Source organism: Opisthocomus hoazin, chromosome 13, assembly GCF_030867145.1.
Source record: "Opisthocomus hoazin isolate bOpiHoa1 chromosome 13, bOpiHoa1.hap1, whole genome shotgun sequence".
Lineage (NCBI taxonomy): Eukaryota > Metazoa > Chordata > Aves > Opisthocomiformes > Opisthocomidae > Opisthocomus > Opisthocomus hoazin.
In genome coordinates, this window is record NC_134426.1 from 16,484,514 (window position 1) to 16,503,953 (window position 19,440).

A 19,440-nucleotide genomic window follows, 5' to 3' on the forward strand; every position below is an offset into this window, starting at 1 on the left:
CTGGCCGCGTGGCTGGGCCCGGCCTGGGGCGCGGGGCCGGCGTGCTGACTGTGCTTCTTCCAGATCGAAGAGGAGCTCGCCGCCCTCCAGAAGGAACGCAGTGAGCGGATAAAGTTTCTGTTGGAAAGGCAGGAGCGAGAGCTCGAGACGTTTGACATGGAGAGCTTGCGAATGGGCTTTGGGAATTTGGTCACGTTAGAATATCCCAAGGAGGACTATAGATGAGATTTAAATTTCTTTGCCATTTAAAAACAAAACCAAGACAAAAAGCAAACAAAACTTGCAAACCCAACATTCCCCATGTTAACGGGCGTGCTCTCTCTCTTTCTGTCTCTCTTACTGACATCGTGTCGGACTAGTGCCTGTATATTCTTACTCCATCAGGGGCCCCTTTCCCCCGCGGCAGTCCCGGTGCGGGACGGCTCCTGGCGGTCTTTTCCATAGTATGTCACAGTATCGATGTCTCTGTGCAATGATTAAAAATGTTTCAGTGAAAACTTTGGAGACGATTTTAATGGAGAAAAAAAGAAAAAACAAAAAAAAAAAAAGTGGATGTATGTTGCTTTGGAGCAATCACTCATTTTACCACCAATCAACAAAAGTACAAGCAAAAAAAAACCACCTAATAATCCAATGCTAGATACGAACCCAGGGGGAGAGAGACGAAATCCGCAGCCTTACCTTAACTAGCTGCTGCATAATTTTATTTTATTTTTATTTTTTTGGTATTTATTCATCAGGAATAATTAAATAATAAAAATTTTATTAAAGATTGAAAAAAATTTGATACATTTTACAGGAAAAAAAAAAACTTAATTGTGATGTACATATCCGTGGTGACATATTATTACTTTTTTGGGGGTGGGGCGGGGCGGGGCAAAAATCCGGTGATTTTTAGAAGAACCATGCCAGGCGAGGCGGGGATGAGACCTCGGCCCTCGGCATATTCTTGATTGTATCATAAATCATTTTCTGCTGTCGCAGAGAATGTGAATACACTTAAACGAGCCCACAGGATCCCGGTAGCACAAATTGGGCTTTGTCAAATCGTGTATTTTGTGTATAGAAGGAATTTAAGGAGAGCTTTTACTTATTTTCATATTGTATTTTAACTGTTTCTCTGATCAAAAAAATTTTTTTACTTCTTTCCCCCCTTCCCTCCTGCTCCCAGCCCCCCGCCCCCTCTCCGGTTCAGTATGTGGAGTTCTACGCTGTCTGTCAGACCATCCCCAGCCCCTGTTGCTTTTCTTTTCTTCCTTGTTTTGTTTTGTTTTCTTTTGTTCCTCCCCCGAGTCCACCCCCAACCCCATGATCTTGGTCATAAATATTGCATTATTCACACTTTCAAACTGTGTATTTTCTTACAATAAAAAGATGAAAAAAAAAGGCTTTACTTCTTTTGCATGCACTTTAAAAAAAAAAAGGCAAAAAAAAAAACCCGACAAAAACAAACCAACGACACAACAGAAACATTTTTCAGGTTCCAAGGAAGAGCATGAATACCTGTCAGAGCTTTTAATTATATTTGTAAATAAAAGTGTTCATCACAACGCCTGGCTGTCTCATTGGGGGAAGGGCGGCGGGAGGTGGGAGTAGGGGTCACCCGCTCCCTCCAGCCCGTCCCGGCGGCACGGACGGAGCCCCGCGGCTTTGCGCCGGACCCCGGTCCTGAGAGCGGAGACTCGTGGGCTGTGGTGGGTTTCTGGGGTCCTGCGCTGACGGAGCAGCCCGTACCCGCCCAGTACGCTTGGTCCTGGGGGCTGGAGCGCTGGGGCTGTTTCCTGGAAAGCCATCGGTCCTGGTTTGAGGTTTCAGTGTTGTCATGGCCGGGGTGAAACCCCCTTCCGCAGTGACGGCAGCATGCTGAGTTCTCCAGGGCCTCGCTGCAGCGCGTTGGGTTTTTGGTACCTGGTTCTCGGCCCACTGGGCTGCAGACCCCGGAGAAAGGCAGCAGCCGAGAAAAGGGGGCCGGCTGCTCGTTCCATGAAGTAGAATTATGCTGCCGTCATCTTTTTTAACCTTTGAAAGATGTCAGACTGGACCGAAGGTTCATTTTCTGTTTCGAGCGCTCAGGAGCTGCCACCCGGCCTCACTGCGAGCATCAGGCGAGCGAGCGGGACCCTGCGGCGTGGCAGGGAAGCAGCTTAGGGTGGTAACGCCGGCAGCGCTGCTCACGGGAGCTGGAACCCGCAGCTGGGTCCTGCCCGGCAGCTTGCTGGGTGAGGGGGCTCCGTGCCCGCTGCCGACGCACGGCATGGGATGGACCAGGGAGCGCTGAGCCGCGAGGAGCGTCACGGTTGGTGACAGAGGGTTCAGGGGATGAATTACCCTGCTGATGACAAGTGATAGCAGCTTCAGAAACCCCCTGGAGAAGAGAAGCGGCCTCTGAAGTGCTCCAGCCAGCCTGCCATCTGCCACGGGCCCTTTCTGCACACCAGCTCTTTGCTGAACGGCCCTGACAGGGGCTTGCGCCCTGCCTGCTGCTGGCCAGCGACCGGGGCACTCTCCGGCAGCGCCCTGACCACCAACTCCAGCAACCCACACGCCTCGGGCCACCGCCTGCCCACAGCAGGGACAAGCGTTGCGTGGGACCACAGAATGCTTCGGGCCAGAAGGGACCTTCAGAGGCCATCTAGTCCAACCCTTCTGCCATGAGCAGGGACATCTTCAACTGGATCAGGGTGCTAAGAGCCCCATCCAGCCTGGCCTGGGATGGTTCCAGGGATGGGGGCATCAACCACCCATCTGGGCAACCTGGGCCAGGGTTTCACCACCCTCAGTGTAAAAAACTTCTTCCTTATATCCAGTCTAAATCTTCCCTCTTTAAGGTTAAAACCATCACCCCTTGTCCTGTCACAACAGGCCCGGCTAAAAAGTCTGTCCCCGGCTTTCTTACAACCCCCCTTTAAGTACTGGAAAGCTGCAATGAGGTCTCCTCGGAGCCTTCTCCTCTCCAGGCTGCCAAGCCCCAGCTCTCCCAACCTCTCCTCCCAGCAGAGGGGTTCCAGCCCTCGGATCATTGCTGGGGCCTCCCCTGGCCCCGCTCCAACAGCTCCAGTTCTGTCCCGTGCTGAGGGCTCCAGAGCTGGATGCAGGACTCCCGGGGAGGTCTCAGCAAAGCAGGGCAGAGGGGCAGAATCCCCTCCCTCACCCCATGCCCACGCTACTGGGGATGCAGCCCAGGGGACAGCGCGCTGCCGACGGGGTTTTGGGGAGCAGCTTCAGAGTGGCGAGACAGCTGCCATCCCCCGGCTGCCCCACGCTTCGGCAGCGCTACCCCACGGCGCAGCTCCCAGCAGAGGCTTCAGCTCTGCACCTCAGGAGGAGCAAAGGAAGCCAAGGACACCAAGCTGCTCCTGGGAGCACTGCCCTCACCCCCCCAGGAAGACAACCACACCATCCACCTTGGTTAAGTTTTTAATTGCACTGTGAGCAAACAGCAAATTAACGTCAAGGCATGACAGAACTGGAACAAAGTGCAGTGGTCTCTCAGCTTTGAGTTGCAACAGAGAGCAGAAGGCAGCGCTATCCACCAGCTTCCCTGCTATCCCTTCTCGATTTTAGTGGTTCACTGAAGCAGAGGCACTGACCAAATACTTGAGGGTAAAAATAAAACTAAGAAAAAAAAAACCAACAGGGGCAGCGATTCCCTTTGCCTGCCATCTCCTCTCCTGGAAAGAGGCGATGACACAGCCAGCACCACCCCGCAGCGGTTCCGTACCCACACCACAACACCACTTCAGCACAGCGGACACGCTCCGAAGCGACATTCACTCACAAAGGCTTCGGCCTCCCTCAGGCAGGTCAGCCCTTCGGGGGACCCCTTGTCAGCAGCTCGTCCAGCCAGCAACCTGCAGGAGTCAGCTGGAGCACGGCACGGGTCCAGAGCACACCGACACAGAAGCAGGCTCGGGCCAAGGACGGCGACAGGGTTGGGGTTACAGTTCCAGCGGTCAGCGCGGGAGTAGCTGGGTTCAACTCGCTAATCAAACAAAACTACGGCGCCGTGCTCTGAGCGGCTGGGCTCCAGCGGCGTGGGGGTGCTGCACAGTGCTTCCTCAGCTGCCCTTGCCCTACTTCCCCGACAGCTGCTCGTACAGCTTCGGCACGTAATCATCCCACTCCGCCTGGTAGCAAGTGCCTGCCACCGGCACCCCCAGCTCATACTTGCTGCGAAAAGAGGCCACCTTGAACTTCCCTCGTTTGTCACCAGAGCGGTTGGAGAGGACGGGCTCGTTGCAGGCCAGCCGCTTCGGCTGCTCGTACACCAGCCACACGTAGCGGTGCAGCCCTGCGGGGAGGAGACAGCGTCACAGGCGCCCGGGGGTAAGGTTGGCTCTGAAGTGACCCAGCAGCCCAGGGAAACAGAAGTCCGCACTCTCCGGGATCAGAAGCCTACGTGTGACGGAGCTAAAGGAGCTTAGAGAAGGTGGATGCGCTCAAACAGCCCGCGTCCTGCCTGGGCTCGTGCTCCCCCCGCCAGCTGCGGGCAGAACAGCACGGACCCGTCACCAGAGCGACGGCTTGTGTGCACGCCAGCCGTAGCCACACGCAGCTGCGGGCAGCCCTGCGTGGGCTGTTCCCATGGCACAGCGGTTGCCCAGCCATGCAGCAGATGCCAAGCGCGCAGGCAGGTCTCTGCGGGCCTCCCCGCCCTCCCCTGCGCACCCATCTGATCAGCGCAGCAAAGCCGTGCTCGCAGCGTGGGGACTGCCGCAGCCAGGGACCGACCTGTTCCTTTGGGAGGCCCGGAGCCGACGTAGTCCGACAGCACGGTCCCGCTCCCCACATCGTTGCCTTTCATGTTGGTCACCAGGAAGTGATGCCATTCCCTGAAAGGAGACGGCAAAAACCCATCGGCCTGCGTCACAGCCCTGGCCAAGGCCCCTCGTCGCTCCCAGCCGCTGCTTTTCCGTGCGGCTGTCGGCACAGCGCAGCCGAAGCTGCTGCTCCTGGTTTGCCGAACGCGAAGAGGGCCAGTTCCGCAGCAGGCACTCCCTCCATCTGCCAGGATGCCGAGCCTGTCGAGAGCAGCTCCGGCACCCCGCCTCGTGGCTCCGGACCCCTGAGAGTGGGTACTCCCCCTGCTTCTGAGCCCGATTTGAGAAAGGCGAGCTGGTCCCAGGTGTAAGCTGTGCTCTGCGGCTAGCACAGCCAGACCTAATTCCAACTCACACACGTGCCCAATTAGAGCAAGCAGCAGATGCTGCGCTCCTCCAAGCCACAGCAGACCTCCCAACACCCCTAAAAGTGGCTGCTCCTCCACACGCTGTCCCTGTCTCAAGGACAGATGCGAGGGCTCTGTTTCTATTCCAAGCCACAGACTCACTGCTACGCCTTCGGCAGAGCACATTTCCAATCTCCTTCTAAGCCTCTGCTCAGACCAAGAGGGATGCTCCATGCTCCCCAGGCAAGGTAGGGAGCTGCCCACCCCATCACCTGAACTTCGGGTCCTTTCTACTGGGAGCATCCGGGTCCGTGAGAACCAGGGTGTAGAGCTTCTGAGGATCGCAGCCATCCCACTCAAGGCTGGTGGGGCGATGCTGGACCTGGAGGGATGACAGCGTTGGCAGCCAGCCCTGCTCCCCCCCCCCGCAGCCCCCCCCACGCATGTCCAGGAGCTCAAGGCCGTGCGCGCCAGCTCGCACCCAGCCCACCAGAGCCACCGGGGTCCCTCCCACAGCACGGAGCCGGGCCTGACCCCCACAGGAGTCCACGGCAAAGCAGGACCCGGTGCCCGGGGAGGCTCCGGCGGGGGCTGCCCGAGGAGGCCCGGCCGCCTCCCGCCATTTTGCCGCGCCCCCCTGCGACGCAGCCCCGGGCGCGGGGCCGAGCCCTGCTCACCTGAGTGGGCGTCAGCACCTTGCCCAGCTCGTCTATCTCCACGGAGCCGTACTTGACCCTCAGCGGGTGCGCCGGCTTCTGCTCCACCTCGGTGAGGCTCAGCGGCCCGCTCCACAGCCCCAGGTCCACCGGCATGACTCCCGCTCCGCTCTGCGCACTGCGCCCCACCGCAGCCGCGCCCGGCCCGCCCCCTGCTCCCATTGGCGGAGGCGCCGCCACGCCCCTCTCCCATTGGCGAAGGCGCGCCGCAAGCCTTTCCCCGGCTTCAGCTGTTGGGGCGCCCCCAACCGGGGGGCCGCGGCGCCGGGAGAGGCCGTGCACCGGCAGAGAGATTACCTAAAGCAGCACCGCTGCCCTTGCTTAACGGCCTTGGCCCTGCCGCTAATTAGGTTATAATTTATGTGCCTGAGCCCAGTGTGCGACGGCTGCTGGTGAGCTGGCCGTGTCGAGCCTTCCCCACGCGGGAAGATGTCCTGGAGCAACCTGAGGATACCTGCATGCTTCACAGCGCTTGTTGTGGCGTACACAGAGAAGTAACCTACGTATTGCTATGTATAACGAACCAGCCTGGGGGTTGCTGTCCGCAGTGGTGGATGATGTGGGGGCATTGTGGAGTCTCCTTCTCTGGAGATATTCCAGCCCTACCTGGCCGCGGTGCTGTGCAGCCTGCTCTGGGTGACCCTGCTTCGGCAGGGGGTTCGACTGGGTGACCCACAGAGGTCTCTGCCAACACCGAACATTCTGTGATTCTGTGGGTTCGCTTGGCATCAGTCAGCAAAAAAACAACCTATCACCAAGACAATTTCTCCTAATGTATCCGCTGCTGAAATTTAACAGCGCTCTGGCTTTGTTACATCCACCCAGAATCTGAGGGACACATTTAAAGAAACTGAAAATATTCGTCGCTGTCTCTACAGTCATTTATCGCTGCTCGCTCCCACTGCTTTTGGGGTGTCTCTGAGGGGCTGGGCTGAAGAAGACCCTCTGGGCGGCGAGGAGTTTCCTTACTACCTTTAGTTTTGCCCTCTGGAAACGCTATCCTCCTGGCGTTAAACGCTCCCGCTTCCCCGCACCGAACCCGAGAGGCAGACGAACCGTCTTCGGGCCGCTCTGAGGGGAGGGGGGGGCTGCCCAAGATGGCAGGCGGGGCCAGGGGGCGGCCAAGATGGCGGCCGCCCAAGATGGCGGTCTGAGGCAGCGGGCGCGACCCCCCTCCGCGGGGCACGGCGAGCGGGCAGGGAAGGGCGGGCAGGCCCGGATGGGCGGAGGCTGCCCAGCACCGCCTCCCCGAGCCGGGAGGCTCTGCTGGCAGCACACGGCGATGCGGCTCCCCGGCGGGACGCCGCCAGCCCGCTTCTTCCTCGCCCTCTGCGTCTGGAGGCTGGTGCCGCGCCGGGACGCCGCAGGTAGCCGGGGAGGGCTGAGGGGAGGCGAGCGGCGAGTGCGTGGGGTAGAGCCGTCCCTCGGAGCCTCTCAGGGGAGCTCCCCCAGCGCTGGGTTTCTCCATCTTCCCCGCGCTGCGTCTGCAGCGTGCCCTGGGTGCCAAGAAAGCGATGGGATCCTGGGGTGCATGAGGAGGAGTGTGGGCAGCAGGGCGAGGGAGGTTCTCCTTCCCCTTTGCTCTGCCCTGGTGAGGCCCCATCTGGAGTACTGGGTCCAGTTCTGGGCTCCCCAGTTCAAGAAAGATGAGGAGCTACTGGAGAGAGTCCAGCGGAGGGCTACGAGGATGATGAGGGGACTGGAACATCTCTGCTACAAAGAGAGGCTGAGGGAGCTGGGCTTGTTCAGCCTGGAGAAGAGAAGGCTGAGAGGGGACCTTAGAAATGACTACAAATATCTGCAGGGTGGGTGTCAGGAGGATGGGGCCAAGCTCTTTTCAGTGGTGCCCAGCGACAGAACAAGGGGCAACGGGCACAAACTGAAGCGGAGGAAGCTCCAGCTGAACATGAGGAAGAACTTCTTCCCTCTGAGGGTGACGGAGCCCTGGCCCAGGCTGCCCAGGGAGGCTGTGGAGTCTCCTTCTCTGGAGATATTCCAGACCCGCCTGGACGCGGTGCTGTGCAGCCTGCTCTGGGTGACCCTGCTTGGGCAGGGGGTTGGACTGGGTGACCCACAGAGGTCCCTTCCAACCCTTGCCATGCTGTGGTTCTGTGATTCTGTAAAGCAGGGTGGCTGCCAAGGGCGTCTCCAGGCCCCGCAGCAAGCACCCCGTGTCGCGTTAATTTGGCAGAAAATGAAGCTCCTTGCATCCTAACTCTCCTCAATGTAGTGAGAGGCTGGGTACGGCTAGGTTTAAATTCTGAGTGACGTCCAATTTGCCACTACCAATCCAGTCGCGTTTAATATGTCTATTAAACTACCACCATTCTGGATAGCGGTCTGCTCCTTCCGTCCAGTCGGGCTCAGGAGCCAGCACGGCCGCGTTTGGTCGCGTTCGGTGCGAAACTGGGACAGCTGGCTGCTTAAACAGCGCAGTTTGATTTGTGCAGCAGGTATATGAGTTTTTTGAATTGCCGGTGATAGCGACTGTCTGCAAGAAAGCACGTGCAAATATAAAACGCATGGAAAGGTTATAAATAATACAGCCTGGCTATAAACGTTAGGGAGTAACTCTCTAGAGAGATTTCTAAGATTCCCGAGAGAAGCGCTTAGCTGAAGTCTCACCCAAGGCTTCCCAAGGGAGGGGGAAGTGGGGCTCAGCCCGTCGGCCGATCCCGGCTGTCGGAGGCCGCCTGAGGTGGAGTTTCCCTTGACTTGCTCACGATGTTATCTTCTTCTTCTCCGAAAATCCATGGTGTTGTCTTCTCCTCCCAAAATCCATGGTGTTGTCTTCTCCTCCCAAAATCCACGGTGTTGTCTTCTCCTCCCAAAATCCACGGTGTTGTCTTCTCCTCCCAAAATCCACGGTGTTGTCTTCTCCTCCCAAAATCCACGGTGTTGTCTTCTCCTCCCAAAATCCACGGTGTTGTCTTCTCCTCCCAAAATCCATGGTGTTGTCTTCTCCTCCCAAAATCCACGGTGTTGTCTTCTCCTCCCAAAATCCACGGTGTTGTCTTCTCCTCCCAAAATCCACGGTGTTGTCTTCTCCTCCCAAAATCCATGGTGTTGTCTTCTCCTCCCAAAAATCCACAGTGTTGTCTTCTCCTCCTCAAATCCCCTATTTCCCTGGCTATTTTTACATCCTTTCTCCATTCAAGGTGGAGTTTGAGTGACTGTAGTCATACACACCTTTTATCACGATTGGTGTAAAATTCTCTGGCTTCACGTTTAAAGGTACAGTTTACGAAAAATCGAGGGCGCAGACTCGAAGAGGGGTGGTCGCACCTCGGAGGCGGGTAGCCTTTGGCATGGAGGTGTGCTTTGGAATTAAAATGATATCAAAACGAGCAAAGTTCACGAGAGGATAGCACTTTGGCAAGGTTTCAAGAACCTGTTGGCTCAGAGGGCCAGCTGAGCTGCTTCTCACTTCTAGAGGAGCATCTCTTCCTGCTTTATCATCACGGAGCATGGCCACGGAGTCTCCACCCAGCTCCATCCTCTATGGCGTGTTGCAGGGAGTTGCTGTGTGAGCGGATTCCTCACATGCCTGCTGCAGCTGCGTCCCATCCTCAGAGCTCCTTTGGATCTTATGCTTTTCCTCAGTGGGTGAACAATGCTACGTTTTTTCATATAAACTTTAATTTTAGATGTAAAACCTTAATTTTACTAATAATTCCACACCCCGAAGCGTTGATCGACATCGCGTGTCGAGGTCTTGCCCGTTCCTGAAATCCCTAACGCCGTCCCTCCCTTTTCGCAGGAACAGAGGAAGTGGTTTTTGGAAAAGTCGGAGGAACCGTGCTCCTCCCGTGCCGGAATGTCTCCAGAGAAGCGGCCGAGGTGGTCTGGTTCCAAGGGGATCCGCGCTCTTTCCCCCCGCTCTTCTCCTCAAGCGTCGCCTTCCCCCCGGACGCCCGTTTCTCCCTGGTTGGCGGCAGCTCGCTGCGCATCGCAGGGCTGCGCATGCAGGACGAAGGCAACTACACTTGCAAGGAGGTGCTGAACCGGACGGACCACCAGCACCGCGTCCAGCTCCGGGTGGCCAGTAAGTGTGTCCCGCTCCTGCGGATCTCCTCCCTCGAGTCTCCCAGGTCCCCGGACTCATCTGGCGCTGGAGGACAAACGGTGTGAAACGGCGCGAGGTGGCCTCGTGGCGCGAGACCTGCGAGCGGGGCGATGCTGCTCGCTGACGCCTTCGCTCGCAAGCGTGTGTCCAAACGCTCCGGCGAGGATCGGTGGTGTGCGATGCGGAGGATGGCAAGCCAGCTGCCAAGTCCTCGCTGTGTCCCCTCCTTCTTCGCTGGTGACGATTAACTGGTTTTTGAGCAGGTCTTTCAGACCCTGTGGCTGTTCCGGAGCGGCCGTTTGCTGCAGAAAGACCTGAGCCTTCGCAGACCTTGCGGAAGGGGGCTGCTGCTCCCCGCCGTGTTCCCCCTCGGCTGCAATCTGCGTGTAAATGGATGTGCTGTGCCGTTCCTCGTTGCCGTCGTGGTGCGAGGGGGTAGGAGTTGTGCTGAGCCTCACGGCGCAGCCTTCAGATTTTGATGGAGACGCCACGCTCCTCCAATTCACAGCTGGGAGCTCTGTCCTGGGAGCGTCCCCGTTGTCACCAGCACGGGCTGTTCTTTCAGCCTTTTTTTTCCCCTGTTGCGTCTTTTGGCGCTTGCTCCCATTTCCATCCCTATTTTCATCCATCCTCTCGGCGATCTTCGCGGCACGGATGGAGGATGAGGCTGGGAGGAGAGCGCTCGAGCTGATGCCTTTGCAGACTGCTGGTGCAGGTCCTTCCTGCTGCTGCTGGGGAATCGTGATCCTGCCCGGACATCCCATCCCTCCTGGGGAAAAAGCCCCCTCCAGACTAGCAGGGAGCACAGTCCTGGGCTGATGCTGCTCTCGGCCCCTTCGCCAGCTCTGATCAGCTGTGGCGTGGGCTCTGATCGGCGGTGACCTGCTGTCCTTCACGCCAGCCAAGCCTGTGTCACAGGCTTGCGAAGAAGGAAAGGTGGCTCTCAGTTTGCCTTGTTCGGTGTTCTGCTGGCCCCTTCCTTTCTTGCTGGTCTTTCCGTCAACGCCCGCCGTGCGTGAGACCCATTCTCTGTTTGCCTTCAGGGTGTTCCTCCCTCCTCGGTGTTTGGTGAAGGGCGCGTGTCGTAAAAGTCGTACCTGTTCCGTACAGATTAAATCTCGTAAATTCACAGGAGTGAAAATTGCCTTTCTGGGGTGAGGAACCTGTAGCTGGGGTTTGGAGGGTCACGAAGGGCTGGGGTGAAGGAGTCGAAACCCCAGGCTGCTTCAGAGAATATGTATGAGGTGTGAGGCTTAGGAGGGGGAGCCTTAAATCTGGAGCATTGGTGCGAAACGCTCATGATCAGGAGATATCTGTGGCATGCCGAGTGTTGGTGCTGCACTCTGAACTTCATTTATTGACGTGGGATTAATGTGTTGATTAATTTCCAAAGGTTACGAAGGTGATGTGGGCCAGTGGCGTGCCCTGAAATAGGCAAGAGAGATATTTCTGGTGGGGCACTTTAGATCGAAGCATCAGCCCAGGCCAGAAGCTGAAGAGCCTCAGGCTGGAGGCCCGGCCCTGCTTTGTCACGGTCACTGGTGCTGGGGCAGCTTCGCCGGGGCGGGAGCAAACCCCTCGGATGCAGACCCAGCACCGCTGCGCAGGAGACACCCAGGGTCTGTGGGCTCCGTGTGGGAGCTGACAGCTGACGATCTTCAACCAGTCTTGTGACTTGTACCAAAAAGTTCACTTTTTGCTTAAAACTGCATTTAAAGAACCTCCAAGCAGTGGAGGAAGCGTCCTGGCAACGCGACGAGGGTGCAGCCCAGCCCTGAGCTGCGGTTCCCTGTTTGGGTTGGACTGGAAGCAAGCGGCGTGAAGGAAACGTGCCGTCGCCCACCTCCGAGGGATCCCTTGGGGTGTTGGTTTCGCGCCAGCTGCCACTGGCTCCGCTGCGGGCATGAGGTCCTTTTTGCTGGTGTTTTGTGAGGTCTTTTTGGCTGGGGGGATGGGGTTGGCGGTTTTTAGGTTTTTGGTTGGCTAACATGTTGGGAACAGATCTCTGTAGCCAGAAGAGTTGTACTGGAGAGCCTGGGGGAGGGCGGGCTGTCCCGCCGGTGGCTGCAGGAGGCGAGTTGCCAGGACCAGGACAAGAAGCGCGGCACCAGGGCCGGACACCCTGGGAGGGCTGTGCCCACCGCAAGGCAGTTTGTGGTGGTTTGGGCTGCCAGGTCACTCTTCCTAACCGCAGCCAGGGCCTGGGATCAGCTACGAGACTGAGCTGGGACGGAGGACGTGGCGTGGAGAACTTTCTTGCCAGAGCTGGATGGTTTCAAAGATCATACGAAGCGCGGGTGTATGGCTCCTGCGAAGCCAAGCCCCAAGAAGGTATATTCTTGCAGCTGGCGTGGGGTTTTGCCATGATGTTTTGGTTTTTTTATTTCAAACTGATGTCATTTGAAATGACATTTGAATAAATGCTCTGCAAAACAATCAGACGTCCCTCTGACACCACAAGGCAAGTGTGGGGCTTGCTTTGGCAGCGTCTGATCTCTCAGTTCAGCGTCGGATGAGGCGAGCCAGCTGCAGCGGCACGGTGTGTGAATTCTGCCTGGGTCAGGATCCAGAATCCCCGTGGGTGTTAAATGAACGCGTTTGTGCGTCTGTGCAGGGGGGGTGTGAAACCAGCTGATGGGGGAGAGGCGGGGGCTCACACTGCACAGAATGTGAGCCCCGCGCTGCCCTCAGGGATTGCTCTTGGGTTCCTCTTGGCTTCTGACCCGTGCCTGCTATCGTGGAGTTGTTTCTGTACTTAAATAACAAACATAGTCGTGGTGGTTACCAAGCGATGGCTCTGGCACAAGGCCATCGGTGCCTTACCCTGCCTGTGCTCTCTGCTGGAGTTTGTCCCCGCTGCTGCGGCATGGTGCGTATGCAGAGCACGGTGCGTGGCTGGGTAACGCTATCCGGCCCAGCGCGGCAGCGACGGCAGGGCTGGGATGGAGCAGAACACGCGTGGCTTGGCATCAGACTCCACAACCCCTCTGGGCAGCCTGGGCCAGGGCTCCGTCACCCTCAGAGGGAAGAAGTTCTTCCTCAGGTTCAGCTGGAACTTCCTCTGCTTCAGTTTGTGCCCATTGCCCCTTGTCCTGTCGCTGGGCACCACTGAAAAGAGTCTGGCCCCGTCCTCCTGACACCCACCCTGCAGATATTTACAGGCATTTCTAAGGTCCCCTCTCAGCCTTCTCTTCTCCAGACTGAACAAGCCCAGCTCCCTCAGCCTCTCCTCGTAGGAGAGATGCTCCAGTCCCCTCACCATCCTCGTAGCCCTCCGCTGGACTCTCTCCAGTAGCTCCTCATCTTTCTTGAACTGGGGAGCAACATGCTGGGCTCCAGCAACGTGCTGGGCTTGCTGGGGGAGTGCCCCGGCTTCGAGCCGGTGGCTCTGAGAAGCTGCTAACTTGTCCCTTGGCAGGAGCCCTGACGCTTTCCGTGTTCTCTTGGGAAGTCCAAGCGCTCACATCGGCGCCGTGGACGGGCAGAGCCTTGTTCTCAAGGAGCGCAAATCGGTGTCACCCCCTTGTACCTGAGGTCCGAGGACCTGTGCTGTGACAAGTTGCCGAGGGCAGCACGGAGATTGCGTTCTGCTGCTGCTGCGTTTTTAGGTGCTTCTCTTGCCGTGGCAATAATTTTTTTCCTCCCTGTGCATTAATTAGTCCGGCTTTGGCAGGACAGCCTCCTGCCTGTCCCTGCTGACTGTCGCTCGGAGCTGTGCTTCCCTGGGGCTGTGGGACGCAGGGCGGGGAGCGAGACATGCAGGGAAGCCACGAAGACTTCCAGGGGGGCTGATGGAAAAAGCTTGCGGGGCTTCCAGCCCTGAGATGCTGAGAGCTGTGACTTGGAGGTGTTTCTAACCACGTGCTGTTCTTGCTGATAGATCCACCGCACTCAACCCCCAAGTGCTGGGCTGAGACCTCGTCGGGGCTGACGCTGCAGCTGTTTTGCAGCTGGCCAGGGGGGTACCCCCACCCCACCCTGCACTGGAGAGAAGAGGGCCGCGATCTGGACAACTCTAGCTGGGTCATCAGCTCCACGAGCTCCTCGGACACCCATGTGGAAACACTCAACAGCTCCCGCCTCTCCCACCGCAAAGTGTTCAAGTGCGTCGGGAGCCACGTCGTCGAGCCGGAGGAGCCTGCCTGCACTGTGGAGATAAGTGAGTTGACTCGTCCAGCTTATTAACTGTTAATGAGCCTGCTAACGGTGGGGCAGACGGGTACCCTGGTCACTGCGGGTGCTTGCCATGGCGGGAGACACTAATGAGGCAGCGTGGCAGGGCTTGGCCTGTGCAGGGCACAGAATTCCTGCGGCTGTGGTCCATCACAGCATACTTGCGGGCGAGTTGCGTTTTGGGTACATCTTCAGGGGCCGACAAGTCTCCCCACGCTGAGCTTCTCACCTGTGTAAGCATTCGTGCCTGTGTGAAAGTGAGCGGTGGTTTTAGTGCCCTGTTCAGCTTGAGGTGGAGTTTGGTAGGGCTGGGTTTGTAGAAGGGTCTTGCATGCCCCCAGACCCACTTCAAGCATCTAATGAATCTGACTAAAGCGGCTTTTGAAAACCTGAGCTGTATTCACAGAATCACAGAATGGTCGGGGTTGGAAGGGCCCTCTGTGGGTCACCCAGTCCAACCCCCCCTGCCCAAGCAGGGTCACCCAGAGCAGGCTGCACAGCACCGCGTCCAGTCGGGTCTTGAATATCTCCAGAGAAGGAGACTCCACAGCCTCCCTGGGCAGCCTGGGCCAGGGCTCCGTCACCCTCAGAGGGAAGAAGTTCTTCCTCATGTTCAGACGGAACTTCCTGTGCCTCAGTTTGTGCCCGTTGCCCCTTGTCCTGTCGCTGGGCACCACTGGAAAGAGTCTGGCCCCGTCCTCCTGACACCCACCCTGCAGATATTTATAAGCATTTATAAAGTCCCCTCTCAGCCTTCTCTTCTCCAGGCTGAACAAGCCCAGCTCCCTCAGCCTCTCCTCCTAGGAGAGATGCTACAGTCCCCTCCTCATCCTCGTAGCCCTCCGCTGGACTCTCTCCAGTAGCTCCTCATCTCTCTTGAACTGAGGAGCCCAGAACTGGACACAGCACTGCAGATGGGGCCTCACTAGGGCAGTGCAGAGGGGAAGGAGAACCTCCCTCGCCCTGCTGCTCATGCTCCTCTGGATGCACCCCAGGATCCTATTGGCTTTCTTGGCAGCCAGAGCACGCTGCTGGCTCATGGTCACCCTGTCGTCCCCCAGCACACCCAGGTCCCTCTCTGCAGAGCTGCTCTCCAGCAGGTCCGCCCCAGCCTGCACTGGTGCCTGGGGTTGTTCCTCCCCAGGTGCAGGACCCTGCCCTTGCCCTGGTTGAACCTCATCAGGTTCCTCTGCCCAGCTCTCAGCCTGTCCAGGTCTCGCTGAATGGCAGCACAGTCTGCTGGTGTATGCACCACTCCTCCCAGTTTGGTGTCATCAGCAAACTTGCTGAGGGTGCACTCTAACTCTTCATCCAGGTCATTGATGAAGAAGTTAAACAGCTTCTGTATTTAAAACTGTATTTATCAGACAAGTGTTGTCAGAGCTACAGAAGAGCTCTGCTGATCCCAAGGAAAATTCCTGGGCTGCCTTTCTCCTCTCTGCCGTCTTCCTGCTGGCTCCCCCTCAACCGTTTTTCCTTGGGGATATCAAGACAAGTGTCAAAAAAAGGACTGAGCAACGTCAAGTTGCCCGGATCGCTCCTTGGAGGGTGACTGAAGTCTTGTGAGCGAGCTGAGCGCCAAACCCACGGTGCTCAAGTCCCAGACTTCTGTCTGGGACTTCCTCCTGTTAATGGTTATTAATCAGTCAGATGGCTGATTGCTTGTTATGTTGAACACCTCTGTTCCCTCCTTGACTCTTTCCTTTTTATTTTTTGTTTTCCCCCTTGGGCTGTTCAGAAATCCCTTCGCTGGAATCGGAGCCCCCGGAGACCTGCTTCGTGGGTGACAGTGTGACCCTGACGTGCCGTGTGACCGAGAGCACGCCGGCGGCGAGGCTCACCTGGCTGCGGGGCATCGCCCAGCCGGAGCTGGAGATCCAGCCCGGCGGGAGGTTCCTCATCGCCCAGGAGGGCAACGTGTCCCGGCTGACCATCCAGAACTGCTCGCAGGGCACCGACAGCGGCTGTTACGTCTGCAAGGCGCAGAACCCCGTGGGGCTGAGGGAGCTGCTCGTCTGCCTGACGGTGAAGCGTGAGTGGGGCTGCCCGGGGTTGCCGCGGCAGGGATGGAGGTGAAGTTGGGGACGCAGTTCACGAGGGGCCACTGGTGAGCCCCAAAGGGCTCCGTTTACCACCGAGAGCCCTCTTTGCTTGTCATAGAATCATATCATAGAATCATGGGTTGGAAAAGACCTCTAAGATCATGAAGTCCAACCATCACCCCAGCACACCATGCCTGCTAAGCCATGTCCTAAAGTGCCACATCCACACAGTTTTTGAACCCCTCCAGGAATGGGGACTCCACCGCTGCCCTGGGCAGCCTGGTCCAATGCCTGACCACTCTCTCAGTAAAGACATTTTTCCTAATATCCAACAATGCTTTCTGGACTCCTGCGGCGACTGTAGACGCAGGACTGGCTCCCTTTGTCTCGGGGTGAAAACCCCTGATTCCCCTCGCCTCGGCATGGTGGGCCTGAGAGAGGAGCGCCCTTGGTCCCTCCTGCGGGTTGTGAGCACGGAGGAGCACCTCTGTGGTCTGGGCTGCTCGAGGTGCAGCAGGCAGGGGTTGATTTGCTAAATGCACATGGGCACAAAAACAGGGGCCTTGCTGGGGTGGTTGCTGTACCAGTGAAGCACAAGGGCCTGAGACCCTCGACTGCTGTGCTGGTGGGACGGCTGCAGTGGTGGGAAACGGGAGCCGAGACGGCACTGGGACCTGCGTTACCGCTCGCGCTGAGATTTCCTCGTCCATCCATGTCCCGGTGCCAAGCTGGCCTCCTGCCTCCCCTCTTCTCTCTGCAGAGCCGGTGAACATTGTTGGGGTCGTGGGCGCCGTGGTGGTCCTGTCCCTGCTGGCCGTGCTCACCGTCACCGGGGTCATCTTGTACTACAGTCCCCTCTTGTGCCTGAGAGGTGGGAGCTCTCCTTCCTGGGGTGGCCTGGTTTTATCCCCAACCACCTTGTCCTTTCTGGGGTGCAGTGACCATCACCCCAGCCCTCGGGTCTCATCCTGCTCCCGGTCAAAGCCCTGGGGGCAGACGGGGTGGAAACACAAGGCCGTTCCCTGGCTGAGCGCTTCGGGCACCTTCCCCTTGCCCTCTCCAGGGAGCTGCACTGTGCTGGGCCCTCTCCCCTCCCCGTGTGACCTTCGTGCCCGTGTCTCTACGCGTGGCTGTGGAGACCACCCTGCTGCAGGCGGGATTGGCGGGGCTCGTACAGTAAAACCAGCCCGGGGGGCTGCTCCGGGGCCTGTTTGTAACGCTGTCTTTCCCTTCCCTTCTCTCCCGCTCAGGTGCTGCGTTCAGGTGAGTGCTGGGTTCCCTCAGCACAGCCCCGCGTGGCTCACCAGGCCGTCTCCCGGCAGAGGCCATCTCCCCGTCGGGCAGGGAGCCCACCTCGGCGGCGGGAGCCGTCCCCGGAGCGAAGCTGTTCCTGCCTGGGAGCCGCGCTTCCCCCGGGAAGGGGATGGCGGGGCCGGGCAAGGCGTGGGAGCGAGGGGAGCGCTTGGCATCGGAGCGGGAGCGGCATCGCTTCGGGGTCGCGCGGGGACGGTGCCGGCAAGGCGCCGGGTGTGAGGGAGGAGGCTGCGCAGGAGAGCTGCTCCCCGGCGCCGGAGAGCCCGGGGATTTGGGGCGTAAATAGAAACGGGGATCTGCTGCCGCTCCGTGCGGGCGCTGGCCCGTGTCCTTCCCCGCTCCGGGGGGATCTCTGACACCTGCACGTGGACAAGGGCCTGCCGGGCTTCGGGCACAGCGGGTTCCTTCCCCACGTCCCGCTCGCCCCTCTCCTGGCCCCGCTCCCTGCCTTTGCCGCTGTCGGCTCTGCTCCCACCGCTGTCTTGCTGCGGCCTGGGCAGACTTTTCTCAGGGCCCGCCTTTCCCCGTCGGTCCGGGAGGGGAGAACAGCTCCACTCAGGGGGGCTCGCGTGGTTTAGCGTGTGGACATTTGTGGAATGGTTGGAGGACTTTGGCAGAGGAATGGGGAACGGTGCTGAACACCGGTGGGGGTGTTGCTGCCAGCGGGGTCTGAGGCCAGCTCTGCCTTGGACACGGCTGGCGCAGGACAGAGAGAGTCCGTCGCAACTGGTGTGGAGCGTTGGCGAAGGCGGGGAGGGATGGGCTGGAGGGCCGCGTCACGACAGGCTGTCCCCGGCCCTGCAGCCCCTCTGCTGCTCACAGGAATCAAGGCTCGGGCGACATCTTGGTGCTGGTGGACTCGGAAGACGACGATGAGGAGGGAAATGGGGAAGAGGAGCCCATGGGCAGCTCCGCCAAGCGCGAGCCGATGGTGCTGGTCAACGGGAACGGCGTCCAGGCTGCTGACCTCGGCTGCCCCGTGGAAGGTGAGCCTCGGCGCCCAAGCTTGGGGTGGGAGCCGCCTGCCCTGCCGGGCTCTGGGTCTGGGGAGGGAGGGATTGCGCTCGTCTGGCTCCTTGGCTTGAGTTCACAGAATCCCAGCATGGCAGGGGTTGGAAGGGACCTCTGTGGGTCCCCCAGCCCAACCCCCTGCCCAAGCAGGGTCACCCAGAGCAGGCTGCACAGCACCGCGTCCAGGCGGGTCTGGAATATCTCCAGAGAAGGAGACTCCACAGCCTCCCTGGGCAGCCTGGGCCAGGGCTCCGTCACCCTCAGAGGGAAGAAGTTCTTCCTCGTGTTCAGACGGAGTTGAGATGCTGCCGCTCTGTGCCCCGCGCAGGTGACGACGGGGAGCAGCACGGCGGGGTCTCTTCACGGGAAATGAGGGGAGAAGACACGCGAGGGACGTAGCGTCCATCCCTGCGTTCGGAGGCACGCCGAGCTCCGGCCGGATGCCCAGCGCCGAGCGCGTCCTCGCTGCCGCGCGGCTGAGCACAGGCCGTCGGTGTCCGGCAGCGGGCGGGTTTGCTCCGAGCACCCCCACTCCCTTCTCCGCTCACCCCTTCCCCACCTTTCACCCCGTCCTTGCCCAGCCTTGCTCCTCCATTTCTCCTCCCCCCTTCCCGCGTTCCTCTGTGTCTCGGGTGTCCTTTGTAACAAGGCGGCACCCAGCGCAGGCAGAGCTTTGGGAGTGGGTCCCAGCAGCCCGCGGTGATGGGTGCGGATACCGGTGCGGGATCCTGGCTCGGTCACTGTCACAGTCCTGGGGTTGCGGGGAGCGTGATGGAGAAGGTCACCGCGGGGCCACAGCGGGCCCGGGATGACGGGAGAAACAACGGGTGCGTGGGCAGGACGTGGGCGAGACCGACTCTAGGGAGACTTTATTGTTTTTATTATAAATATTTTTCCCCCTGAGACCTTCTGAAATGTTGCTCCGTGTCGAAGCCTGGTGGGGTGCCTTTG

The 19,440-nt window shown here is 58.9% G+C and overlaps 3 protein-coding genes across 6 annotated transcripts in view; 2 read left to right on the forward strand and 1 right to left on the reverse strand.

The window, feature by feature from the left end:
• TAOK3 (TAO kinase 3) overlaps positions 1-1,336 on the forward strand; it is a 94,885-nt gene extending 93,549 nt beyond the window's left edge. For all 4 annotated transcript variants that reach the window (XM_075434459.1, XM_075434458.1, XM_075434461.1 and 1 more), the window contains one exon: positions 64-1,336. In XM_075434459.1, coding sequence (XP_075290574.1) covers positions 64-225 — 162 coding nt within the window. In that variant the 3' untranslated portion in view covers positions 226-1,336. The remainder of the gene's footprint in view (positions 1-63) is intronic.
• Positions 1,337-3,404: 2,068 nt separating this feature from the next.
• PEBP1 (phosphatidylethanolamine binding protein 1) lies at positions 3,405-6,031 on the reverse strand. Its single transcript, XM_075434485.1, has 4 exons — positions 5,845-6,031; positions 5,440-5,549; positions 4,732-4,832; positions 3,405-4,291 (listed from the first exon to the last, which is right to left on the reverse strand). Exons 1-4 carry the CDS (start codon positions 5,977-5,979, stop codon positions 4,074-4,076), a joined length of 564 nt encoding a protein of 187 aa, XP_075290600.1. The 5' UTR covers positions 5,980-6,031; the 3' UTR covers positions 3,405-4,073.
• A 978-nt stretch (positions 6,032-7,009) lies between these two features.
• Positions 7,010-19,404, forward strand: VSIG10 (V-set and immunoglobulin domain containing 10). Its single transcript, XM_075434478.1, has 8 exons — positions 7,010-7,250; positions 9,644-9,928; positions 13,830-14,108; positions 15,861-16,154; positions 16,925-17,035; positions 17,415-17,427; positions 18,301-18,464; positions 18,818-19,404. The coding sequence occupies exons 1-8, from the start codon at positions 7,010-7,012 to the stop codon at positions 18,886-18,888; spliced, it is 1,458 nt and encodes a 485-aa protein (XP_075290593.1). The 3' UTR covers positions 18,889-19,404.
• Positions 19,405-19,440: the final 36 nt, after the last annotated feature.

What these genes read in the sequence shown, in the direction of transcription:
- VSIG10 (XM_075434478.1), top strand. Translation starts at nt 7,010, where the DNA reads ATGGCGGCCGCCCAAGATGGCGGTCTGAGGCAGCGGGCGCGACCCCCC. An exon ending in GCCGCGCCGGGACGCCGCAG is followed by an intron (nt 7,251 to 9,643) that starts GTAGCCGGGGAG and finishes CCCTTTTCGCAG; the next exon opens with GAACAGAGGAAGTGGTTTTT. An exon ending in CGTCCAGCTCCGGGTGGCCA is followed by an intron (nt 9,929 to 13,829) that starts GTAAGTGTGTCC and finishes TCTTGCTGATAG; the next exon opens with ATCCACCGCACTCAACCCCC.
- PEBP1 (XM_075434485.1), bottom strand. Translation starts at nt 5,979, where the DNA reads ATGCCGGTGGACCTGGGGCTGTGGAGCGGGCCGCTGAGCCTCACCGAG. An exon ending in AGGTGCTGACGCCCACTCAG is followed by an intron (nt 5,550 to 5,844) that starts GTGAGCAGGGCT and finishes TCATCCCTCCAG; the next exon opens with GTCCAGCATCGCCCCACCAG. An exon ending in AGAAAGGACCCGAAGTTCAG is followed by an intron (nt 4,833 to 5,439) that starts GTGATGGGGTGG and finishes GTCTCCTTTCAG; the next exon opens with GGAATGGCATCACTTCCTGG.